The sequence below is a fragment of the Uranotaenia lowii genome, chromosome 1 (genome assembly GCF_029784155.1).
Source record: "Uranotaenia lowii strain MFRU-FL chromosome 1, ASM2978415v1, whole genome shotgun sequence".
Lineage (NCBI taxonomy): Eukaryota > Metazoa > Arthropoda > Insecta > Diptera > Culicidae > Uranotaenia > Uranotaenia lowii.
In genome coordinates this window covers 80,399,437-80,424,970 of record NC_073691.1, presented here as the reverse complement: position 1 = coordinate 80,424,970, position 25,534 = coordinate 80,399,437, and the positions used below count along the sequence as shown (strand labels likewise).

General features: G+C 36.1%; 2 protein-coding genes across 2 annotated transcripts in view; one reads left to right on the top strand and one right to left on the bottom strand.

The window, feature by feature from the left end:
* Positions 1-25,233, top strand: part of LOC129738970 (uncharacterized) — a 32,117-nt gene extending 6,884 nt beyond the window's left edge. The window contains exon 2 of the mRNA XM_055730323.1: positions 23,579-25,233. Within this exon, the coding sequence (XP_055586298.1) occupies positions 24,454-24,786 (333 nt within the window). The 5' untranslated portion in view covers positions 23,579-24,453 and the 3' untranslated portion in view covers positions 24,787-25,233. The remainder of the gene's footprint in view (positions 1-23,578) is intronic.
* LOC129737547 (uncharacterized) lies at positions 12,335-14,392 on the bottom strand. Its single transcript, XM_055728710.1, has 2 exons — positions 13,876-14,392; positions 12,335-13,104 (listed from the first exon to the last, which is right to left on the bottom strand). Exons 1-2 carry the CDS (start codon positions 14,390-14,392, stop codon positions 12,335-12,337), a joined length of 1,287 nt encoding a protein of 428 aa, XP_055584685.1.
* Positions 25,234-25,534: the final 301 nt, after the last annotated feature.

The following is a 25,534-nucleotide window of genomic DNA, read 5'->3' as shown; positions in this document are numbered from 1 at the left end:
TATCCTATTTTTCTTTGTCCTTACAATAATCGTATTTCTGAGGAGAAAAGATCACGTTGGATGCTTAAAACAGCAGATTGGAATAGATTTTCTAGTCTTGCAAAATTCGAGGATAATTTTTTTACAACTTCTATTGATGATCAAAATGCTCATATCGTTGACACTATAGTAAAATCAGCTCAGAAAAGCATGAAGAAGTCATGTTCAGTTAGTGGACGAAAGTCAGTTCCTTGGTGGAATGATTCGATTTCCAAAGCAATAAAAGAAAGAAAAAAGTGCCTTAGAGAATTTAAAAAGAAACCCACTGAAAGAAATGAAATAAAATACAAAATAATTGAATCGAAGGTTCAAGCCCTCATCCGTTTTCATAGTAAAGCGTCATGGAAGGATATGGTATCATCTATTACTTCTGAAACTCCACAATCTACTATTTGGAAACAAATAAATAGCATTAGTGGCAAACATAAAACTAGTTCGATAACAACTTTGAAAAAAAGATAATATGATAGTTTCTAATCCTACACAAATTGTTGAAGTGCTAGCCGAACATTTCTCTACTGTATCATACTCTTCCAATTATTCAAATAAATTTAAAAGAATTAAAACCCAAGCTGAAAGAATTCCTTTGAAAATTTGTAAAGTTAGCAAATCGTATAATAACTTATTTAGTCCAGTAGAATTTGAAATAGCATTGAATCATACTAAAGGCTCTTCTCCTGGTGATGATCAAATTCACTATGATATGATAAAAAATTTATCTTCTCAGTCTAAAACATATTTGTTAAGATTTTATAATCGTATTTGGGATGAAAACGTTTTCCCAGATGCTTGGCGTTTATCTTTAATAGTTCCGGTTATCAGTGGTTCCGGTACTCAAACCAAATAAAGATTCATCTCTACCAGATCTTTCTTCGACTTGGAAAAGGCATATGATTTAACTTGGCGTAGTAATGTATTAAACAAACTGACATCTATAGGAATATATGGAAATATGCTATATTTTATAGAAAATTTCTTAAAAAGTAGAAAATTTCGCGTATTTCAAGGAACTGTTGAATCATCAATTTTTAATCAGGATAATGGTTTACCCCAAGGTGCTGTAATCAGCGTTAGTTTATTTTTACTCGCTATAAACGATATAGTAAATGTTATATCTCCTAAGTGTAAAATCCTGCTGTATGCTGATGATATTACCCTTTATATGTCATAGAGATTTCTTAAATCAATTAACAAACAGTTACAACTATCAATTAATAAAATTAGTACTTGGCTTTCTGACCATGGTTTCAGAATATCTATTCGTAAAACATGTTTGGTTCATTTTTGTAGAAAGAAGAAACATTCAATGCATCCTGTTTTTCAAATTGAAGGCGAGACTTCACGCGAAGAAGATGAATTTAAATTTTTAGGAATGATTATGGATAAACGTCTAAGTTGGAAATCACATATCAATAACGTCAAAACCAGATCACTTAAAGCAATGAACATTATCAAAACTTTATCTAACAAAAAATGGGGTTCTGAACGCCGTATTTTAGCAAAACTTCACTCTCATCTAGTTTTATCTCGATTAGAATACGGAGATAGCATTTATTCGTCGGCTTCTTCTCAATTGTTGAAATCTTTAGATTCAGTCCATCATCAGGGAATAAGGTTAGCAAGCGGAGCATTTAGGTCTTCTCCAGTTGTTAGCATTTTGGTTGATATGAATCATCTTCCACTTAAAATGAGAAGAGATAAACATGCAATAAATCAAATGACTAGGATTATGAATAACATAACGCATCCATTGTATAGTACTATGAATAATGTTTCAGATTATTATAACAGAAAAGATCATTCGTTTACATCTAGATGTTTCAAAATAATCAATGACAATGACCCTCCGTTACCAAATATTAGTGTTACTCAAGATGAAGAAGATCCACCGTGGATTTTGCCCAAATTAAATATCAACTTATCAATGAGTTCTTTACCTAAAAATTAACCGGAAGAGTTATTTTTCAAAAATTATTCAAAGAGATTATCACTAAGTATAATGATTATGATATGTACTAGCTGACCCGGTAAACTCCGTTTTACCCGTTACTTAATAAATCGTTGGAAAATGTTTACAGTTCTTCAACTTCTTCGAGCTCGTGAATCAGTTTTGATGAAAATCGTCTTCAAGTTGTTCGAGATTAGCCCCTTTTCAGTTGATTTTGTATAGGAGCCCCCTTTCATAAAGAGTTATAATCTCGAAACTATTATACAAACCATCTCTGTCCCGAAAAACCCTCGGATACCAAATTTCACTTCATTCCGACTGACCATTCATACGTGATGTTGTTACAAAGAAAACGCTTCCATTTTTATATATAAGATTATTCTGATGGATCTCAATGTGGTCATAAGACTGCATGTGCCATTTATAATGAAAGTAAGGATACAACTATGTGTTTTCGTTTAGCAAATTATAGTTCTGTGTGAAGTGCTGAACCTAGCGGAATTCTGAAAGTAACAGAAGAAGTTTTAAAAAATAATAAAGATAAAAACCTTTGTTTAACTGACTCATTGAGCTCTCTTAAAGCAATCAAAAACCCCTTTTCTAATCACTGCATAGTTAAAAAAATTTACCAAAATATTTTAAAAATCTCCAAGACTTCAAAAATTCTCAAATTTTGTTTTGTGCCAAGCCACGTTGGAATAATAGGAAATGAGAAAGCGGATGTAGCAGCCAAGCAAGCAACTAATGAATCTATTTCACAAAATTCACAGACATCTTCAGATTTTAAAAACATAGTCAAATTTAGTTTCAAACAAACTTGGAATTATAAATGGATATCTACTACCGAAAACAAATACAGAGAAATTAGAGATTCAACTAAGAGATGGAGTTGTGTCGAAATGTTCAGAAGAAAAGATTCAGTAATTTTAACTCGTTTGAGATTAGGTCATACCAATCTTACTCACTACTATTTAATGTCACATGATAGTCCCTCGATCTGCGATCATTGCAATGTAAACCTTTCAGTCAAACATATTTTCAATGATTGTGAAAAACGTGCATCACTTAGAAAAGAAAATGATATTTCAGATATTAATGCTTTAAAAGATGATTTGTTAAACCTTAAAAATGTTTTAAAATTCCTCAAAAAATCAGATTTATATGATTCCATTTGAGTTTTTATTGTTATGAGAAATAATAGATTATAGTTATAAAAAAACAGTTAGCTTAGTTACACACTTTTTTTTGTAAACATTTAAAACACACTTACATTTATTATTTTTTTTTTTAATATGTCTTTATTAGTCTTTTAATCATTACATTTAAGTTACATTATTAAAGTTAAATTAAAGTGTTCAGATCAATTATGATCAGTTCAACTCTTTGATACAGTTAATTTTAAACATTGTTTATTTGATTTAAATTTGCTTTAGCAATAAATAATTTGATTTATAGGAGAATATCCTGTTAAGCAAAAAAAAAAAAAAGATGTAAAAACTTAATCCTAAATTCGGAAAACTAACTTAATTGTAAAGAGAACGAATCTCTGCGATAGAAGACTGCATCGATTTGCCTCTGAAGTTGGAGATGATTTTGTTGGCCATCTCTTCGATCGATTCTATGCCTGCAATCCGATGAAGATCTTCGGTGCTGTGCCAAGGTGGAAGCCGCAAAATCATTTTCAGAACCTTGTTCTGAATCCTCTGGATGGCTTTCTTCCTCGTCGCGCAGCAGCTAGACCAAATCGGAACTGCATACATTATCGCTGGTCGAAAGACCTGTTTAGCTTAGCTTAGCTTGATTGACTACTCACATCCACCCTTAATCATTGAACTCGAAACCACTCATTATGAATAGTTTAAGAAATAGCGAAAAATCATTTGTACACATTTAGATTTTATCAAATCAAATAGTATTCTAGATGCCTTTATTTATCTTAATTAGTTAATTTCGAATCCCATGATCGCAGGTGTGGCTCAGTAGAACTTGTTCCACATCGCCAATGGTTGCTACTCCGTGATTGACCGAGGCCATCAATTTTGTTCAGAGGTCAAAAGAACGGAACCTGGGATTGGCTGCACATTCTCAATGCTCAAAACTGATGCTCTCTCTTTGAAAGTCAATAACGGCGCCGGCCACGTCCTAGTAGTCAATAGATAGGTTTGGAAATAAGAGAAAAGGATGAAAGAATAATATTGCGCTTTAGGACCGAGGTCACCTCTGCATCCTAGCAAAAAAGTTTTAGGTTGGAGGTTTGGGTTAAAGGATATGATCAGGAAACACTTTTGACAAGTGCATGGATTTAGTATTTTTTTACCAGTTTCCCTCATCTCCTAAAGTTTATAGAGAAACTCTTTAATTACATTATTGGCAAAATTCATAAAAAAGGATTACCGTTCAACGACTTAGAAAATATTTCATTGTTAGGCAAACTTTTGTTCAAATGTTCAGAAAATCTACATTTGTATATAATTTATAGCTGCATTATTAAATTTTTGTCTGGTCTTTTGTAACAGCGTACACCCTATTCCTTCGATTACTTTAAAGTTAACTCACATCAAAGAATTGAGATAAAAAATGAAAATTTACTTTATTATTATTTTTGTAGTTTAAAAAAGGCTGGGATTAACTAAAATATTCCTTTCAAATTCGAATTCAATCGTCCGATATTAGTTAGTATTATATAAAAATACTGCTTATTTCTATCTTTTTAAAGAATAAAATGAAGAGAAAAAAATGCAAGAAATAAAGACACGGCTTCAAACTCAAATATTTAGGCGATCCATAAATTATTGTACAATCATATGGGTAATTAAATAGAATTGTTTTTCTGGAAACATTAGCTATTGGAATAAGTTATTACAAATCTTCAAACAAATCTAGTTACATTTATCGCTGATCTGGCCGTTTTAACATAAAATGTAAATAATAAAAAAGTTTACTACATAATATTTTCAAATTGTAAGAATCCATTAAAAAATATTCATTAGATAAACGTTGTTCATCTTTGCCACCTATATTAAAGGTAGTTAAGTCTCGTTTTTTGTATTATTGGGTGCTTTCCTTGACAAAGTATATCGACCGCGTGGAATTCTTTTTTCAGAAAATGGTCTGAACTAACATAAATTTAAAAATAATCTTCATATTCAGTTTGGTAGATTATTAATTAGAGAAGTTCTAAATTTAGAACTTCTGAACTACAAACAAAAATTCCCAAGTTTTTGCCTCTACTGATAAATAGCGTTTAAATCAATTACAACCTTAAAACTCTTGTTAATGCTGGAAATTTTTTTAGCATAGACGCATGAAAACTACAATGAAAATCCTTTTCTATTAAATTTAAATTTACAAAATCGCTTAAAATGTAAAAATTAGTTTATCTTCAAAAACTTAATGTTTTTCTTGCCTTCACAAACTGAATTACGTGAAAATATTTATTTCAAATAACTGCGATCATAGTGTTATAAATTGAGAAAGTTTAGGATAACGCACCATCTATTATTATCCACAGCAAAATACTCTGTTGTCAGAAAATAGAAGTTGCACCGATCGAAACAAATCGAAACGCAAGTCATGACACTTTAAAAAGTTTACAACGCCATCTCTTTTTTTTTTTATTCTTTTTTTCTCAGGGATACGACAACGCCATCTCTACTAATTTGTAAGCTAGTAGGTACTCACAGCTTCAAACGTATTTTTCTTTATAAAAGAGCTGAAAGTCATTGCTGTCGAGGTTAAAAGGGTTAAATGCAGACTGGTTAAGTTAAAAGTGAAAAGTACTTAGCTTGTGTCATTTATGATGGCGATGATTTTACCGATACATCCACTGTAAATATTCGTTCCAGTTCCATAATTTGTTGAGAAAAATTCTGCTACACTAGTACAACAAACTTTTGCATAAACGCTAACGCTAGCTTAGACTCGAACCTTTTTAAACGCCATCTTCATCCGTTTTTTTGTTCTAAATTTCTCAAACTTAAGAAAAACTCGCGTACCAATCGCGTCATCAGAAGACCAATTTTGAAGATATTGAAACACTATTTTCTCCACAAATACGGATTTGTTTTTCTGGCCTTCACACTGAGTGTTATTCTATACATTCAATAATCACTTTCACGAAAAATTTTGAATTTTAAACAAATAAAACTAGTAATAAAACACTTTTCCATTTCTTCTCAAAGAAACGCGTCCATCCGGAAACAGTGCTACCAAACCTCCATTATCGCTGGTCGAAAGACCTGTTTGTAGATTAACATCTTGTTTCGCAGACACAACCTGGATTTCCTGTTGATGAGAGAATAAAGAGATTTAGTGTATTTATTACATTTAGATTGAATATCTTCAATGTGATTTTTAAAAGTAAGATTCCGATCAAGTGTAAGTCCCAAGTACTTCACGTGATCAGACCATTCTAATGAAACCCCATTAAAAGTTATGGAATGATTTTCATTAGGTTTTAAAAAATTTGCTCTTGGCTTATGGGGAAATAAAATAAGTTGAGTTTTGGAAGCGTTAGGAGAAATTTTCCACATTTTCAAGTAATTCAAAAAGGAATTTAAATTTTGTTGCAATCTACTGCGTACCACCCGTAAATTTCGACCTTTGGCTGAAAGCAAAGTATCGTCAGCAAATAATCTTCTACCTTTTCCTTCTGGGACATCAGGAAGATCAGAAGTAAAAATATTGTATAAAATTGGCCCAAGTATACTGCCCTGAGGGACCCCAGCTCTAATGGGAGTCCTTTCAGAGCATGAATTTTGATAGCTTACTTGCAAAGTTCGGCTAGTCAAATAATTTTGAATAATTTTGGTGAGATATACAGGAAAATCAAATCGAGCTAATTTAGCTACTAAACCTTTGTGCCAAACACTGTCAAAAGCTTTTTCAATATCAAGAAGAGCAACACCAGTTGAATAACCCTCAGATTTGCTAGCGTTAATCATATTAGTTACACTCAAAAGTTGATGTGTAGTAGAATGTCCATGACGGAAACCAAATTGTTCATCAGGGAAAATAGAATTCTGATTAATGTGAATCATCATTCTATTCAAAATAACTCTCTCAAATAGTTTACTTAAAGAAGGGAGCAAACTAATTGGTCGATAACTTGAAGGCTCTGAAGCACTTTTTCCGGGTTTTAAAATTGGAGTTACTTTGGCATTTTTCCATTTATTGGGAAAATAAGCCAAGTGAAAACATTTGTTGAAGATTTTAACTAAAAAATTTAAAGTGCTTTCAGGCAACTTTTTAATAAGAATATAGAAAATCCCATCTTCCCCCGGAGCTTTCATATTTTTAAATTTTTTGAAAATCAATTTAAGTTCATCAATATTTGTCTCACAAGAACATTCAAACACATTTTGCTTTGAAAGAATATCATCAAATTCTAGGGAAATTTGAGCGTCAATAGGACTAACAACGTTTAAATTAAAATCATGAGCAGACTCAAATTGTTGGGCTAATTTTTGAGCTTTTTCTGAATTAGTTAAAAGAAGTTTATCCCCATCTTTCAAAGTAGGAATTGGCTTCTGGGGCTTTTTCAGAATTTTAGTTAATTTCCAAAATGGCTTTGAGTAGGGTTTTATGTCCTCTACTGCTTTAGCAAAATTTTCATTACGAATGAAATTTAAACGACGTTTGATTTCTTTTTGAAGGTCGCAATAAATAAATTTTAAATAAGGATCCCTAGTACGTTGATATTGGCGTCGACGAATGTTTTTCAGTCGTATCAAAAACTGAAGATCATCATCAATTAAAGGTTGATTAAATTTATGTTTAACTTTAGGTATTGAAGCGGCTCTAGCATTGACTATTGAAGTTGTCAAATTTTCTACAGCCAAATCAATATCTTCTATTGAATTCAATGGAACGTTTACATCTAAATTACGTTCAATAAAATTCATATATCGCTCCCAGTTAGCCTTTTGAAAATTAAAAGTTGATTTTAAAGGGTTTTCAATGGGACTTTGGGATAAAGAAAATGTTACTGGAAGGTGGTCTGAATCGAGGTCCGCATGAGTAACTAATTGACTACAATGCTCGCCTAAATCCGTTAGAACCAAATCAATTGTGGAGGGATTTCTTATTGAAGAAAAACAAGTATGCCCATTAGGATATTCAACAGTATAATAACCTGCAGAGCAATCATTAAACAAAATATTCCCATTAGAATTTGATGAAATATTATTCCAAGATCGGTGTTTTGCATTAAAGTCACCAATAATAAAAAATTTAGATTTATTTCTGGTGAGTTTTTGTAAATCTCCCTTCAAAAAATTTTTCTGTTCACCGCTGCATTGAAAAGGCAAGTATGCGGCAACAATTATAATTTTCCCCATAGAAGTTTCTAATTCAATTCCAATTGTTTCTAAGACTTTTGTATTGAAAGAAGGAAGAAGTCTAAATTTGAGACGACTATTGATGACAATAGCTACACCCCCACCTTGTCGATCAAGTCGATCATTCCGTAAAATTTTAAAGAAAGCATTGCTTTTCAAGTTATTGTCTGGCTTTAAAAAAGTTTCAGTGATGGCAGCAATATGTATGTTTTGAGTTTTCAAAAATAAAAAGAATTCATCTTGGTTAGCCAGCAAAGATCTAGCGTTCCAATTCATAATATTTAAACATGTATTTGGATCCATGAGGGAATCGTAAAGTCATAATAATTTTGTTAGCATAATTAAAAGAAGTTTGAAAAGCTTCAAACATTGAATTTGCTTTCAACATAAGTTGCATCATTTCCATTAAATTTTGATGCAAAAATTTTAATTTTTCCTCAGTAATCTCACCCAAATCAACAAAATTGTTAGGATCAGAAAATGAAGGAGAAGAACAAGTATTTGAATTTCGGGGATTTTCCCAAGCCTTCGCATGAACGTTGAGACTTGGTTTTTTCCCATTTTTATTAGTTAAACCTGAAGAGGGAAACCCATTTTCAACCACCTCTGAGAACGATAAACAACAAGTCTGGGGCGCAGAATCAGCACAGGTAACATTAAATTCACTTCGGGTATTACCCAGCCGTGATTCCAATGTAGGCCGGGGCTGACCGCGAACAGGCAGGTTGTTTGCCGGCCCGACGTGTGAAGACGAAAAAGAGGAAGGAGGAGAAGAAACTTTTCTGGAAACTTTGGGATTTTTTCTAGAAGCAATAATTTTTGCCCTGATGGGACAGTCTAGAGAATTCGAGGAGTGATTACCTGCGCAATTCGCACACTTAAAAAATTCTGTTTTTGGCTTATCACCACCAAAAAGGCATTTAGATTTTTCATGATCGAATGAGCCGCAAAACATGCATCTGGCATTCATTCTACAATTTTTAGTCCCGTGACAAAAAGCTTGACAACGACGACATTGCGTAATATTTTGTAAAAAAATTGGTAGTAGATTTACGAAAAGGTTCAAATTTTACTCGACAATGAAACATAAGACGAGCCTTTTCCAGAATTTTTAAATTATTAACCTGATCCTTTTTAAAATGGATCAAATAAAGTTCAGGAGCAAAATCAACACTACTGGTATTATTCGTGTTGGTTCTTTTCCTCATTTGAATTATTTGAATTGGAGAAAAACCTAACAAAGAATTTAATTCAGCTGTGATCTCATCCGGTGTCTGATCGCCAGTGAGACCACGAAGTACAACTTTAAATGGACGATCACTTCTAGTGTCGTACGTAAAAAATTGGTGTTTTTTATTATTCAAATAATTTAAAACCTTTTGAAAATCATTAAAAGATTCCGCCAATATACGAGCAGTTCCCCTTCGACCGATCTGAAAAGAAATCTTCACATCCTTGACGGAAGTGACGATTTCTTTTCGAAAGGCATTGAAGTTAGGAATCGTGACCGTTATTGGTGGAATCTTTTCGTTTTTAAGAGTATAAGAAGAAGAAGGTTTCTTAGTACTCTTATCAGAATTAAATATGAATATTTCCTCATCACCGATGTTATGAAGGACATCGAATGAATTGGAAATTTCAACTTTTTTGGGCGATGGACCTGAATTAGGTTCGGCAATCCGTTTTCTTCCGGCCCTTGACCCGGCCGATGACTTCCCCATGCTGGAAAGAAAAGAGAAAATATGAATAAAAGAAAATGAAGATAATTTTAGCACTGAAAAGTGCTGATTGAAATACAGGTAAGGAAAAAAAAAAATAATGTAAAATGTTCCTGCAGGTACACAGCAACGATACGATGCTCCGGCGTACGTGTTGACGGCTCAACGGTACAGATGGAAGTCACACTTACATTTATATTTAAGATTTTATGTATTATATATGTATTTATGAGCACAATATTGTAAAAACAACGGCCGAAATAGCCTTTAGTTGTGCTGATGGCCGACCAAATTGAACAAATAAACAAATAAAATTTATAGCCGTGACTATTACTGCTTCTCTCCTACTAACCTTTATAGTTTAATCTTTGATGTTAGGGGAGAATGGAGTATTTTCTTTGCTCTGATACACTGATATTGACCCATTCCACGCGCCATCATTTAATGTTTCTCATAATCGTTAAAATTCATACAAATCAAATTGGACCCAAAAAAATCGTTTTTTTAGGTTAACAACGTATTCCAAAGATAAATTGTAATAAAAATTTGGATTCTCTTCAAACATTTCTATTAACAGAATTGAAATCGGTTGAGAAATAAACAAGTTAAAAAAAATAAACTAAATGATGTGACTCAACGAAAACTGTGTTGTGTAACAAATTGTTATTATGTCTTCCAGGCGCACATTTTCGTGTTACACATATTACATACTTTTGATGAGTTAACACTTATACTTAGAATTTAAGGTTAATTTTCAAACCATTATAACTTTTACAATAACTCTTATGAAGGTGAAATTTCGTTCATAATTGTTGCCAGTGATATAAGCTTTGACAAAATTCACATTCAACACAAATCGACCACTATTGAAATAAGTTATTGATGAAAACCCTGTGCTACCTTTTTGGATGCATCACATCAGGATCAAAACTCCGTGGCAGAAAAATCGTGTGATATGACGCAACGAAAGAAAATTGCTCGAAAAATGACAAAACGAACTAAAATTTAAAACCAAAAAAACTACAAGTTTTTTGTCAACTCAAGCAAAACGTTTTAACAAAATTTCGTTCAATTCCGTCGTTTAACATAACAGAAATTTTTGAAACCGTGGAGAACACCTGAAAATTATTAAAAAATTACTAAAAAAAGTTTTCCGAAGATATGTGATGCAATGCTGGAATGGGTCACAGTTGTTACGTTATTTATTCGTCAGAATCAGTATTATTCAGGAATAATTATTATTTTCTTTTAAGATAAGAAAACTTTTCAGAACAGTTATCGATGAAACATTCTTTTAAGTCTTCTTTCCTATTAAGCCTGGTTTACACTCGTGAGAATGAAAAAATCTTATTTATTCAATATCTAAAAAACGCGACACAACTAGTGTGTGTAAAATGGTGGATTCGATGGGAAATGGTTGAAAAATTAATGTTCACTGGTCTTTTTGTTTAAAACCTCCTAGAACTGTTTTTGTTCCGATTCCCCCGGTTTTCACCGCGGAATTTTCTTCACGGCGGGTGAATCGGAATAAATACAGTTCTAGGAGGAAAAAACAACAAAACCAGTTGGATTTTCATCTTTCAACCATTCCTCCACAGATGAAATTCCACCATGTTAAAAAATCTAGTTTAGTCACTTATTGAGTTATTGAAATTTTATTGAATTTCTACAGCAGAATACAGTGTGTGTCGCCATTCAGGCGCTTTCGTGTGCTTCGAGTCGTTTCATATTTTTTAAATGTACTTTTTCATCAAAGCTATGGATATCTGCGCTTTCAGCTGCATGCGATCATAAACCAGTGATTGTAATCGACCAAGCACAAATATGTTAGGATAATTATATAATAACTCCAACCAGTTTGTTGACATTTTTATCGTTTTGTCCATCATCGGCGTTGTCAGGGAGTTCCATTTATCCTACACAATACGCGTCGCGAAAATTGTCTGAAGTGATGTCACGTTTGTCATGGTAACTATGTTTACAAAGAAAAAACTTTACTACTACCTGTAGAAAGAAAGAGCTCGGGCACCACGGAAAGCGGGCCTTTTTTTTTTTTTTGCAAGGATTTTCATCCGTTTGGATGATTCATCCCGACTCCGTCCGTGTCTAGTGTGTGTTTTTTTTTTTTTGTTTTTTGGTTTTTTTTTTTTTTTTTTTTTTTTTTTTTTTTTTTTTTTTTTTTTTTTTTTGGAAGAAACAAAGGGAAAGATAGAAACATAAAAGTAGGGAAATAATATCGGTCGTTTTCATATTTTTGATAGGAAAGATGAGGATAGATTGACACATAAGATTTAAATTTGGTAGATTAGGCCGGTCTTCTGAAGGAACTTTATCAGTTTGTCTTCTTCATCGGGGCAGTTGGAAAGAACTTCCCGAAGGCTTATGCCTATATCGAAGAACTGTCTTAGGCTTTCATGGATGGGGCAATTGATGAGAACATGCTTGACTGTGAGTTGGCAGTGACATGAAAAGCAGATGGGAGGATCCTTTCGATCCATTAGGTAGCTGTGGGTAAGGAGAGTGTGCCCAATGCGTAGCCGTGTTAGAGCGCGGCGTTCCCTGGGGTTGGGACGATCTACCCATCTAAGGGTGCTGTTTTTAATCTCCCGGAGTTTATTGTTCTGTATCGAACTCCATTTGGCTTCCCAAGCGTAGAACAGTGTGTTTTTGATTAATCGGTAGGCGCCTTGTTGAGGAATGGGTAGGGAGGGAGGAGATAATTTAGTTCCTTCGGCCGCAAGTCGGTCTGCGGCTTCGTTCCCCGTTATACCTGCATGTCCAGGAATCCATACAAGGCTAACCTTCTTCGAAAGAGCCTCGTCTGAAATGCTCGATACCCAGGGATGTTTCAAGTTGCCGGTGAGGGCCGCATTAAGAACGCTGGCGGAATCGGTGAAGATAACGTGGGAACCAACTTCTGGATTCAAGTTACGTAGAGCGTTGAGTAGGGCGTAGGCCTCTGCACTAAACACCGAACAGTCGGCAGGCAGGGCAAGACTTCTGTTGTTAGAGCCATCATGGATCCCACATCCCACTCGATGATCATCGGTTTTTGATCCATCTGTGAAAATATGAACATGAGAGCAGTATTTTTGTTCAACCAGAGATCGAAAGTGAGGTAGCACAACTTGGGGAGGTTGGCCAGCTTTTACTTTATTCAGTAGACTTAAGTCGATTGAAGGATTTTTATCGGACCAGTAACGGAATCTTGTAGCTTTTCTTGGGCATATAGGAGGGATACGCGAATCAGTTAACTCTTGTAGTAGGGAATTGGTACGGATTACAATGCAGGCATTTTCAGAGCCACCCAAGGCTAACCATCGCAAAGACTTCGAAGATAGGTGTTGGGCAATAAGGAATTTGAAGGGCATTTGGCCACTTTCAGCCATTAGCGATAATATAGGACTGGTTTTGAAGGTGTTTCCAATTGTTCGTATGCACTCATTATACAGGGGTTCAAGTTTTTTAAAAAGAGTTTCTCCAGCTCTACTGATAAAACCCAAACCGTACAGGGAGGCTGGTAGCAGCCAACCATGAACAAAACGGAAGAGAGGTTCACGATGGGCTAGGCTGGTTTTATTGCTAAGGATGCGGAGGATGTTAATTTTGTTGAGGGTAGCTTTACGAACTAGGTTCAAATGACATTTAAAATTGAGTTTATCATCTATCCAGACACCTAGTAATCTAAATGAGTGAACTAGTGGAATCGGTTGACTATTTAAGGTTAACGAAGGCAATTTGTGAAGTTTTTTTCGGTTTGGGCCAAGGTGAATCAATTTTGATTTTGTTGGGGAGAAATTAAAACCAGCTGAAGGCGCCCAGGCGGCAATACCATTGAGGGCTGTTTGGAGTCTTTTACGAGCCAGACGGGCAAACGGGGAGATGGAAATAAGGAGGATGTCATCAGCATAGATAAGGGTGTTGATGTTACTTGGGATGAGTTGAAAAATGGAGTTGATAGCTATCAGGAATAGGGTTGGGGCAATTACGGATCCCTGGGGAACGCCGGTTTGAATGGGTCTGGGGCTAGATCGATATCCATTGATTTGTACTTGTATCGATCGGTTGGAAAGGAAGCTTCGTATGTATTGGATCATGTTCCCTTTCACGTCCCAGCTGATAAGGTTATTGATGATAGTGGTTCGGTCGACTTTATCGAACGCTTTAGCTAGATCGAGGGAGAGAACTTCGATATGCCGGTTTTCATTAAGGGATTCGTCCAGGAGGGTTTCAAGGGTGCCAAAGTAATCATCGGTTGATCGACCAGGGAGGAAGGCATATTGCCTTGGGTCGAGACGGTTATCTTGATCCAGAAGAGCTTGTAGCCGGCGATTTACTAGTCTCTCCATTATTTTGCCGGAACAGTTAAGAAGGGTTATGGGGCGATAATTATCCACGTGATGGGTGTTAACTTTGGGTTTCGGGATAGGGATTACTAGGCCCAGTTTCCATTCGTCGGGAATAAAACCTTCTTTCCAAATTTTGTTAATTAGTTGGAGGGGATTTTTTTTTATTATCTGACGGGTTTGCGCCGGGGGTCTTCAGATTTTCCCCAAAATTGAAATTTTGGTTCATTTTTGCGACTTAAAAACACATGTATTTTTTCAGATTTCTAACATTTTTATTTTTTGAGTTAGCTTCGGTTAGATTTTTTTGTAAATAAAAAATAACCATTTTTCAAAGCTACATAACTCTGTTGTTTCTCAACGGAAATTATAAAATAGCACATCAAAATGCATTGAAATTTTATCAGCTTTCCAAATAGAATAGTTGAAAAAAATTAAATAATGACCTTCAACATGAAAAGTTGTAAATAAACTTTAAATGGCGTCTAAAAGTACCGTCTGCACCACCGAATATTTTGCAAAAAATACCATTGTATAGCTCGATTCATGATGCAACTTTCATCTGAAGACACCAAAGTGGGCCATTAACACCTTGAAGAGTTATGAAAGAAATAATGACAATAAATCTCTTTTTTTGCATCGAAAACAAACAATGGTGGAACAACTGCACTCACATATGGAGATAGCAAGCACTTCTAACAACATGGAAACAAAAAAACTTACCAAAGCAGGTAAAAAACACTATGTTTTCGTCATTTTCAGACTGCCCCTACACGCATAACAGTCCCATATGAATTTTCGTCATTTTAGGTCAACATAAGGCTTCAACATAAAAGACTAAAAAAAGAGGTTTTGTTCTAGAAATTTCGAAAAAAAATAACAATTCGTGGCTGTCCTATATGAAATATACCTGAATAACAGTCCCATATGTGAAATACCACGGATTTGGTTACTTTTCAATGTTTCTTTCGGCGAAATAGTCTTTGGTTTATTGCTTTGAATCATTTAAACATTTTTCAACTCACTTGATGTCGAATGATGCACACTAGTTTTCGAAGGCAGGTCTGACTTTCTTAGGAATGACTTCCTGAGCGAAAAACTATTGGATGCAATCAAAAATCGTAAAAATATTCAACTTACAATGTGGAATTCATGATATTTTTTTGCAAAAGTATGTTTCTTTTTATGACAATTGCATTTAGAAGTTCAAAAATGATCAAATTTAAGTCTTAGAAAGTAGCTTGGTGATAAAAATATATTTTGTATGGGACTGTTATGCTAGTAGATTCGAAAAAGGTTTCAAATATGGTCGATTAACAGTCCCATAATGAATAAAAATGGTGCTCTCGACCTTACCAATAACCCAATTTCGAAAATTTCAGGCCTAACGATTTATTATGACAACCTAGAAACGATTTTCGTTTATGCTGAAAAAGCTGATTGTCTCGCTTGCTTATTTTTGTATATGGGACTGTTATGAAAGAAGGGGCGGTAGATTGTTGCAGCTCAACTGACTTCATGTTATATCCAAAAATCTATTAACGTATGCGTTTATACCCAGTTTTGCACCAGGTCACAACAAGTTATGCACATTTTACTGTCATTTTTAGAAGTTTATGCGCTAAGTTTTGCATCCGTAATTCCCCAGATTTGATTTAAAATGGACGGTGGTGTAGGAAATAAGATGTGGGTTGAGTAAAAGGTAATAAATATAATTAAATATAGTCAAGTAAAGAAATATAAATATGATAGAATCATTCGTGAAATAATCTGCATTCGTATATGTGTACGATATAAATATAAAATATACAAAAAAGACTATTACATAGCCCCTCGGCTAGTGCTTCTCGATTCACGCGAAACATTTTAAGAGAGCGAGCTGTACTTGAGTACTGAGTATAATGATAGGAGAACAGGGAGAGTGTGTAGAGTTTCTGTTTCGATAGGTAGCGTGCGTGAGAAGGAAAAAGTAGGAGAGGTTGAACAAGAATGACGAAAAACTTGAGAGTTTAGTTTATAGACGTATTTCAGTGAACAAGGAGCGCTGCGGCAATTTAGAATTAAGTGAAAGGAAAGAAAAAGCATCATAAGATGGCCGCCAAGCCAGTCGGTCTCGACAATGGCGCAGTCGGTAGGAGCGCTGCGGCAATTTAGAATTAAGTGAAAGGAAAGAAAAAGCATCATAAGATGGCCGCCAAGCCAGTCGCATAATGCATAATCATAATAAATCTGTGAATGGGAGCGGGAAACTTTTAAAGAAATCTTAATTTATTGGTTGAGAGACTGACAATTACCAATTTCAATTTAGATTCTTAATATTGGATGTCAATGCTTGAAATTAAATGAGAACGAAGTTTGAGCTTCAAAGTAGTGCCTTCGTGATTTTATGTTGGATTCTGAAAGTCTGAGGTTTGAAAAGGTAAAGTCTGAAAGCTGAATCTCAGTCCAAGTGTCCCACGACTCCTTAACAGCAAAAAATGTGTTCTAGACTAGAAGTTCTAGTTCAGGGTCTTTACTTGAACTATGCAATTGGAGCGCGATACGAGTCTGATGCAGTATAGCTGTGCCTGTAGTCCAAGACCAAATTATTATAAGAAACACGAAATAAGATTCCGTAATGTTGATCTACTAAGGCATAAAATTATAATATAAAGTTTTATATTAAGTCTGAACTTGGAATTTGAGGTTCGAAGTTTAAATATGGTTACCTATAATATATACCTATATATTATATAAAAGTTTGAAATTCGATTGAATTTATCTGAACAAAACAATTTGGGATTTAATTTTTTGTGTTCTTGATAAAAAAAAATAGGTTCTTATTTCTTATCCTGTACTTTCTTCTCTTATCCTGTATTTCTAAACATGTACTAGAGATGAAAATTTAGTCTTGCATCTGATAAAATTTATGAGAGTTCGAAGTTTGACTTCATAATCTGAAGATTTGAATGATAAATGCAATTGGTATCTGTAGCTGAATTTTGATGTTATATGTTAATCTGGAATACGAAATTTGCATTGGAAAGTAGAGTGTCTAGTATCTGAGATTAGTTATTGTTTTAATCTGGTAAACGATCGAAGATAGGAAAATTCCGAGAAGAAACTGATAAACGAGTTTGCTGTACTTATTAGATTCTTACACAGAGTCTAATTTGAATCAGAGATTCAACGATGAAATCGTGAATCTATATATGTATAGGATATGTATTTGCGTTTTGAAGCTGGAAAAGAGTCGGTTTTGTTAAAAAATCAAAAATTGAATTCCTAGTATGAAACAGGAAGTATGAAACAGGATGAATTTAATTTCACAATCGATATCTTTAATCTGAATATGGTTTAGATTTACCATAATAAGAACCGGTAGTGAGAATAAGCAAAAGTTGTGCAGAACTTGAACGGTTGTTCATGTTTTTGCTGAAGGGCGATGCAACTATTGCATGCGAAATCTTCAAGTGTTCTGGTAGGAAAAAGATTATTTACTTACATACATCATTGTTGTGGTTAAGGTTTATCCGTTGATCGGTGTATCACACATGCTATATGTTTTTTTATTTTCGGTGATAGTTTCGAAGGAGTTTAATCCCCGATGATCCGATATAACTCATCTTCCTTTTTTAAATTTTTTGATAAATAACTTATCAAAAGCCTTTTCGACCAAAAAATCTACACTCTGAATTTCTACTATGCAAACATTAGTATTCTGTCATACAGAACAGTGCTGTGTTGGTTTGAGTAGATAAGTTGCTGCATAACATCAACAATTGCTTATTATAAGTTTTAATAATTATTATTAGTTTTTAAAGTCGATTAAAAAAAAGGGGGAATCTTAAATAAGTGCTTTAATTAAAAATCGTGTTAAATCAGGTAAACTATTGAAGTGAAGTATAGAGGCGGAGGCGAATGTAGGAAATAAGATGTGGGTTGAGTAAAAGGTAATAAATATAATTAAATATAGTCAAGTAAAGAAATATAAATATGATAGAATCATTCGTGAAATAATCTGCATTCGTATATGTGTACGATATAAATATAAAATATACAAAAAAGACTATTACATAGCCCCTCGGCTAGTGCTTCTCGATTCACGCGAAACATTTTAAGAGAGCGAGCTGTACTTGAGTACTGAGTATAATGATAGGAGAACAGGGAGAGTGTGTAGAGTTTCTGTTTCGATAGGTAGCGTGCGTGAGAAGGAAAAAGTAGGAGAGGTTGAACAAGAATGACGAAAAACTTGAGAGTTTAGTTTATAGACGTATTTCAGTGAACAAGGAGCGCTGCGGCAATTTAGAATTAAGTGAAAGGAAAGAAAAAGCATCATAAGATGGCCGCCAAGCCAGTCGGTCTCGACAGGTGGAACACTGAAGATTCTTGTGTGAGCGATCGAGGTAGCAAAACACTGACGACGAATTATGTTCGTTTTAGTATGGTAAACCTTAAAACTGGGCGAATGTAGAAAACGAATACGGTAAAAGTATCATATTTTCATCATTTTACAGCCTGGGCTGGCTATACTGAGCTCTTTGATTATTTCTACAACATTTGTGCCACTTTCTCATACTTTTTTGATCAAAGGGAAAGGATTTTGGTGTCCAGTGCTTAGCTCCCGATATAAACACTATGTAAAGCACGTCTATATTTCATTTTTTTAATCACATTTTTATGATCCCAAACACAGGGACTGGACCTTCTACTATTGGCATTGATTAAGCTTCACAATGATCTTTGCTCGAAAAATTAATAAGTTACATAGTATATGACCAGGTTGTAAAGCAACATTCCCATTATTAGTTATATCACTTAAACAATACGATACTCAGAATTTTAGTTAAAATTTAAAGTCAGTTTTGCTGTAAACACACAACAAAGCACGAAAAAGTAGTGTTTTTTACCTGCTTTGGTAAGTTCTTTTGTTTCCATGTTGTTAGAAGTGCTTGCTATCTCCATATGTGAGTGCAGTTGTTCCACCATTGTTTGTTTTCGATGCAAAAAAAGAGATTTATTGTCATTATTTCTTTCATAACTCTTCAAGGTGTTAATGGCCCACTTTGGTGTCTTCAGATGAAAGTTGCATCATGAATCGAGCTATACAATGGTATTTTTTGCAAAATATTCGGTGGTGCAGACGGTACTTTTAGACGCCATTTAAAGTTTATTTACAACTTTTCATGTTGAAGGTCATTATTTAATTTTTTTCAACTATTCTATTTGGAAAGCTGATAAAATTTCAATGCATTTTGATGTGCTATTTTATAATTTCCGTTGAGAAACAACAGAGTTATGTAGCTTTGAAAAATGGTTATTTTTTATTTACGAAAAAATCTAACCGAAGCTAACTCAAAAAATAAAAATGTTAGAAATCTGAAAAAATACATGTGTTTTTAAGTCGCAAAAATGAATCAAAATTTCAATTTTGGAGAAAATCTGAAGACCCCCGGCGCAAATTGTCAGATAATAAAAAAAAATCCCCTGGAGCAAAATTAATTTGGCAGAGAGCGAAAGGTTTTTATAAAAGGGGTACCCCAGGTCGTCTGGACCGGCTGAATTTCCCTTTACTTTGCGTAGAACAAACTCCAGTTCATCCAACTTAAAGTCGGTGTTGTAGGGCAGTAAACTGTTAAATGAACTATCTTGGTTTGTAGAAGAGTCAGGGAAAGAGGAAGATTCAGTATTAGTAGAGGAGATAGAAGAGAAGTGATAGCAAAAGGTTTCGGCTATTTGAGATGGATCACTTATATATTGTTGGTTGATCAATAGGTGAAGGGAATTTTTACGGGTTTGTCCATTTAGAACACGAATTTTGTCCCAGACTACTTTGGAGGGAGTATCCGGATGTATTTCTTCGGTAAATTTTTCCCAGCTTTCACGTTTGGCTTTTCGAACGGCAGATCTACAAGCAGATCTAGCTACTTTATACAATTCGAGGGCGGAAGACTTTCTGGGATCATCATTTGGAATTCTTCTCAGAGCTCTCAATCTCTTTCTTCTAAGTTTTACAGCGTCGCGGACATCGGAGTTCCACCATGGAACTGCAGTTTTCCCCGGGACCCCTTTGGTTTGAGGAATACTGTTTTTAGCGGCTGTATGCAATATTTTCGTAAAGACGGAAAGAGTTGAGGGATTTTCAAGTAGGATAAGGTCATCAACCTCGTTTTGATAGTTGTACCAATCAGCTTCATTAAATTTCCATCGAGGACGAGCAGAAACCTCAGGGGTGGAATGTTCTACCTTGATAAGAAGCGGAAAATGATCGCTACCATATGAGTCATCTAAAACTTGCCAAGCAAATTTGGAACTTAGTTCCCATGAAACAAAGGATACATCTAAGGCAGACATATTTCCCGTAGCCGGGTCCATTCGGGTGGGTAAGCTGTTGTTGAGGATAGTTAGGTTATGGGATAGAATAAGTTCTTCCAAATGTGAACCCTTATTTGTAGTGTGATTGCTTCCCCAACTGGTACAGTGAGCATTGAGATCGCCCATAATTAGAAAAGGGGCAGGGATTTGAGGGAGTAGATCGTCTAGTTTGTTTTTAAAATCCATGAAAGGCATTTGCGGTGGAATATATAAAGAGACAACAGTTATGTTAAAAGGGTGGTATAGTTTGGCACAAATAACGTAGAGAGTTGAATCGACTCTCACGAGATCGTATGGTATGTTCGCTTTAATAGCAATTCCTGCGCCTTGTTTGATGTTGGAAGTCGTGTCGGAAACGGTGTGGAGATGGTAGTTTTTAATAAAATTTTGGGGAGGAGATGAATTGGTGAGAATATCTTGGATGGCAAAAACAGATGGAGAGTATTTGGATAGAATGTGCTGAATTTCGGGGAGTCTCACTAGTAGACCCCTTGTATTCCACTGAATTGCGAAGTTCAATGGTTGTTTTCGTGTTGGGGAAGGGTACGGGGGATTATTTGGGAAATTGAAGGGGTTGATTTGGTTTATTGTGTCCATTTTTAAAGGGTGGTTTGACTTACCGAACGGGTTTGGTGGAGTTGTCTGGGAGTAGGTTACCTGGTGTTGCGTTGTTCTGGTCGTTTGGAGGGGACACTCTTTTCTTTTTAGGGCCTATTGTCTTGTTGTTGGTTGGTGATTGTTCCCCGGATGATCCGCCGTTGCGATTTCGTTTTGGTGTTGATTGGGATGAGGATTGGCTCGAAACACTGACCATTGTGCTGTCCGACTCGTCACCGGAACTTGACTCGTTTTTTCTTTCCAACTCCTGAATCTTGGTTGTTAGTTTGATGATTTGGGCTTGCAATTGACGGATAATGGAATCCTTATCGTCCAACGGCAGCTGGGAACGATTGGCTTCGAGTCTCTGTTGAACCTTGCTGGGGGCTCCTACGATGGCGCTTTGGGAAGATGCAGTTCGAGAACGGTACTCTTTCACGGCGGCGGATTGGGAGATTCCCAAATCCACACGGATGCGAACAATCTCTTGTTCCTCTTTTTGTATTGGACAGGATCGGTTGTTTGCAGCATGGGGTCCGTTACAGTTGATGCAGTGTGGTACTTTGTCACATTTTGAGTGGGCATTGGGTTCCCCGCAAGTAAGACAAACTTCACTTTGTTGGCAGCGCAGCTTAGTATGTCCATACTTGCCGCACTTCAGACACATGAGCGGACGTGGATAATAGGGGCGGGTTGAAACACGGATGTATCCGAAAAAGATGTGTGGTGGGGGAGCTGATCCTTTGACAGTCAGCACCATGGTGTCTGTTGGTTCCTCCTTGCCGTTAACTTTTCGGATAAACCGGTAGACTTTCGTCACGCCTTGGTCAGCCAAATATTGTTGTAACTCCGCGTCGCTAAGGCCAGCAACATCCCGGCAGGTGGCGACGCATTGGGAAACGTTGAGCGAGGGGTGGTCGGTGATAGTAACAGGGGTATTATCAAGAAGCAGCGAAAGTTTTTTCAGCTTGTTGGCTTGCTCCTGGCTCCTAACCTTAAGAAGGTAGGAATTACCGCCATCGGTTGGGTGGGCACCATCTATTTTACCAACGGCTTGGTCGATCGTTTTGGCAATAATGAATGGGTTTGGTAATTTTGCACCGGAATTCGGCTTGATTACCAAAAACTGGATTTCTCCAAATAATCCTTTTGGGTCCATCCATACAGGCACCGTTCTTCTGTTGGATGAACCCGGTGGTCCGGTTTGACCTCCCCAGGGAGGATTGGAATCCATCTCAAGATGGAACAGCAACCACAAATAATGTTATTGTGATGAATTTAATTCACTAGCACTCGCGAAAACTCAAACGAATTGGATGTCCGTGTTTTAGAAAGCACTAACGCGAGCGAATAACAAACTACGAGCACGATTTAAAAACGTCTGCACGCGACGACAGTTCGAGACGGACATGATCTCGGTGCCACCTCAAATAGCACGAAATATGTACTGTAGAACCCCGCTCATACGAGCCACCATTTTTATCAAAAATCCATGTAAAAAATGTGTTTTATTGTGTTATTGCTAAGCTATTAAATTGACGTCTCTGGCAAGTTTAAAATCTAAACTTGCCAGAAACGTCGATTAAATAGAATCCATGAAAGAACGAAGCTATGCGCCTGGATCATATGCAATGCCAGAGCAAAAGGGTTTGTCAATGTATTTCGTTTAATCCGAGGATTCACTTATCCGAAGTGGTCCCTCTCCCGACTAACTTCTTTTGCATACCATCCAGACGCAAAGCTCAATAATGAATGGATCTTATGTCAACTTGATGGCTGGGATAACGCGAGAGCTCGGTTAAGCGGTGTTCTACTGTTTAACATTTCTCCTGACTTTTCGGATAAACGATCTCAGTGTACCCTTTTTGGTGTCGCGGGATATGGTAGCCCTAAATTAGCTAAGCACGATTGCGAACAATCGCATCCATTTTTTGAAAAAAAAAAACGCCTGAATGTATACTACAGTTCTTAAGGTGAATATTTCCAATATATAACATGCAATCTCTAGCGCCCTAGTGTATGCAAAGTTACAGTTGAGATTATAAGTTTGTTTTCAAAATCCGTTGGTTGCCTCAAATAGATCCTTTCTTTGTTAGGAAATCTTTAAAAAACAAATTCTATAGACCTTAAACTTGCTCCAAAGCAACACAACAACTGCACTCGTCTAGACCGGCCGGTTAAGGATGGAGCGATGACTAATAATGGTAGATTAAAGCCTCTCTTCTACTTTCTTTATAGCGCAATAAAACCATCAACTGGTGGTCAACAACGGCGATCATCGGTCGAGGAATCCCACCGGGACGTTGCTGTTTTCCATAAACTTGATCGGTACCTCACTCAGCGACGTCATATGTACGCCACAACTAGATGTAGAGCTCATTGATCGCGAAGAAGACATGACATCGGTGGTGGACCTGGAAAGAACTGGATTTGCGCTGGAATACCAGAACCAGGATTCCCAGTTCTGAGAATCGCCGTCGCTCGCTCGCCGTGAGGGGAATAGGATGGTCGATCCTGCGGTGATGGTTTTGTTTTTTTTCTGAGCTCACTATCTCAACTCGGTGCGATAGAATACACTAGTGAAAGAAAAAAATCCCTTCTATAAAAGCATTCGCGCATGGAACTCCGTCCAATAGATCATCCATCGTTAGGCAACGCGATCGGACGTACCTCTCTGATAGTATACTTGAGCATATTTTCAGTACAGTAGCAGTAGTCTAAAGCCTAAGAATCGCGATCATACCACTTTTTTTATTTCAACGATCACCGAGGAACATTCCCAAAGAGTGTGAAAAGTGACAAGTTCCAAGTTTGCCAGACTGTCCACAATAACTGACCGCGAGGCCCTCGAGTAGTGTGTTGTCGATAATTGATTAGATTAACTATCAAACCGTAAACGTGTGTGGGGTGCAAAAAAAACAAGTGATCTTGGCCTGAGACCTTTTAAGGACATCGTGTCATTCTTTGCACCACTTGGCATCGAGTCTTCGATTAGGCACCTGTTCTAATATATAATTATCATTACTCGCCGAAGCCGGCTACAGAGATACCCACTAAAAATAGCCGCAACAGTTAGTTATCCAACATATAAGAACGATCTTATCGGGCTCAAGATGAAATCGCTGGCGTTGCTGATCAGTTTTTTGGTGCTGCTGGTAGCTGAATCGATTCTGGCCTCACCGATTCTGTTTGACAAACTGTTTGGATTTGCCGCCTATCAACCGACGTATGGTGGAGCTGGCTACGGAGCAGGAGGAGGTTACGGCGGTAATTCCTACGGATACTATCCGGTGTCTGGCGGTGGCGGAATTGCTGCTCCAACACAGAAGGCTCGCAAACCGAAAACAGGACGCTCCTACAAAGAGATTTGTCGGGTGATCAATCCGACTCCTTACGCCCTGCCGGGAAGTATACCAGCTGCCGGGGCTCCTTTCTGTCCATATTGAAGGTCGAATTTAATAGGCACCTTGAGCCAGCAACGAAGAAAACTCGTGTAAGATAAGCAGGATTTACTGTTTTGTGAAGTAAATCAGTGTTCATCTCAGTTATGTTTTAAGTTTAGGGCTAAGGCATTGTGTTCCTTTTGAATAGGTTTAAGTCTATGTGTTCTTTCCCAAATTGTGTGCTCTCTGTAGTTTCAAGATTGTTAATTGATGTTTTGAATTGATAAGGATTGATGTTTTGAATTAAGAAGCATGTGCATTTCTTGTGATAGGATAGTGTGATAATGTGTTGAAATAAAAACCGATTTCGAGTACTCAGCATAAACGTTCGAAATAAATACAAAGTTATAACACACGTGTGTTGTACACTACGATGACAATCAAATCACATATTTTATCGGTTGAATTAATGCAGCTACCGACACAGATTGGTAGTTGCTCTGTAGGGTCCGAATGTTTTGGAACATAATCATCAGAAACGGATGCCTCTTAGGACTATTTATTTTACTAAAGTCTGTTTCACATAGAATCTGGTCGGATAAAATAGATCATTTCTCGCAAAGAAATAACGTACAACAAAAATAAAAATGTCATTTTGTAGGGTTTTTATTGCACTTTAAGGGAAAAAAAATACATAAAAATCATTCGTCAGCTTTTCGGATGAATTTTCGAACTTTTTTTGTGATACCACCCATCATTTTCTGTACAGTACTGCTGGTAACCTCATTCGCCATCTTGTTCCACCACTTTT

Bases quoted from the DNA above. Each gene is read 5' to 3' on its own strand.
- LOC129737547 (XM_055728710.1), bottom strand. From the start codon at position 14,392: ATGGAGAGACTAGTAAATCGCCGGCTACAAGCTCTTCTGGATCAAGAT. The intron at 13,105-13,875 runs GTATTGCCGCCT...ATATTTTCACAG, and splicing joins ACTCCAAACAGCCCTCAATG to ATGGATCAAAAACCGATGAT.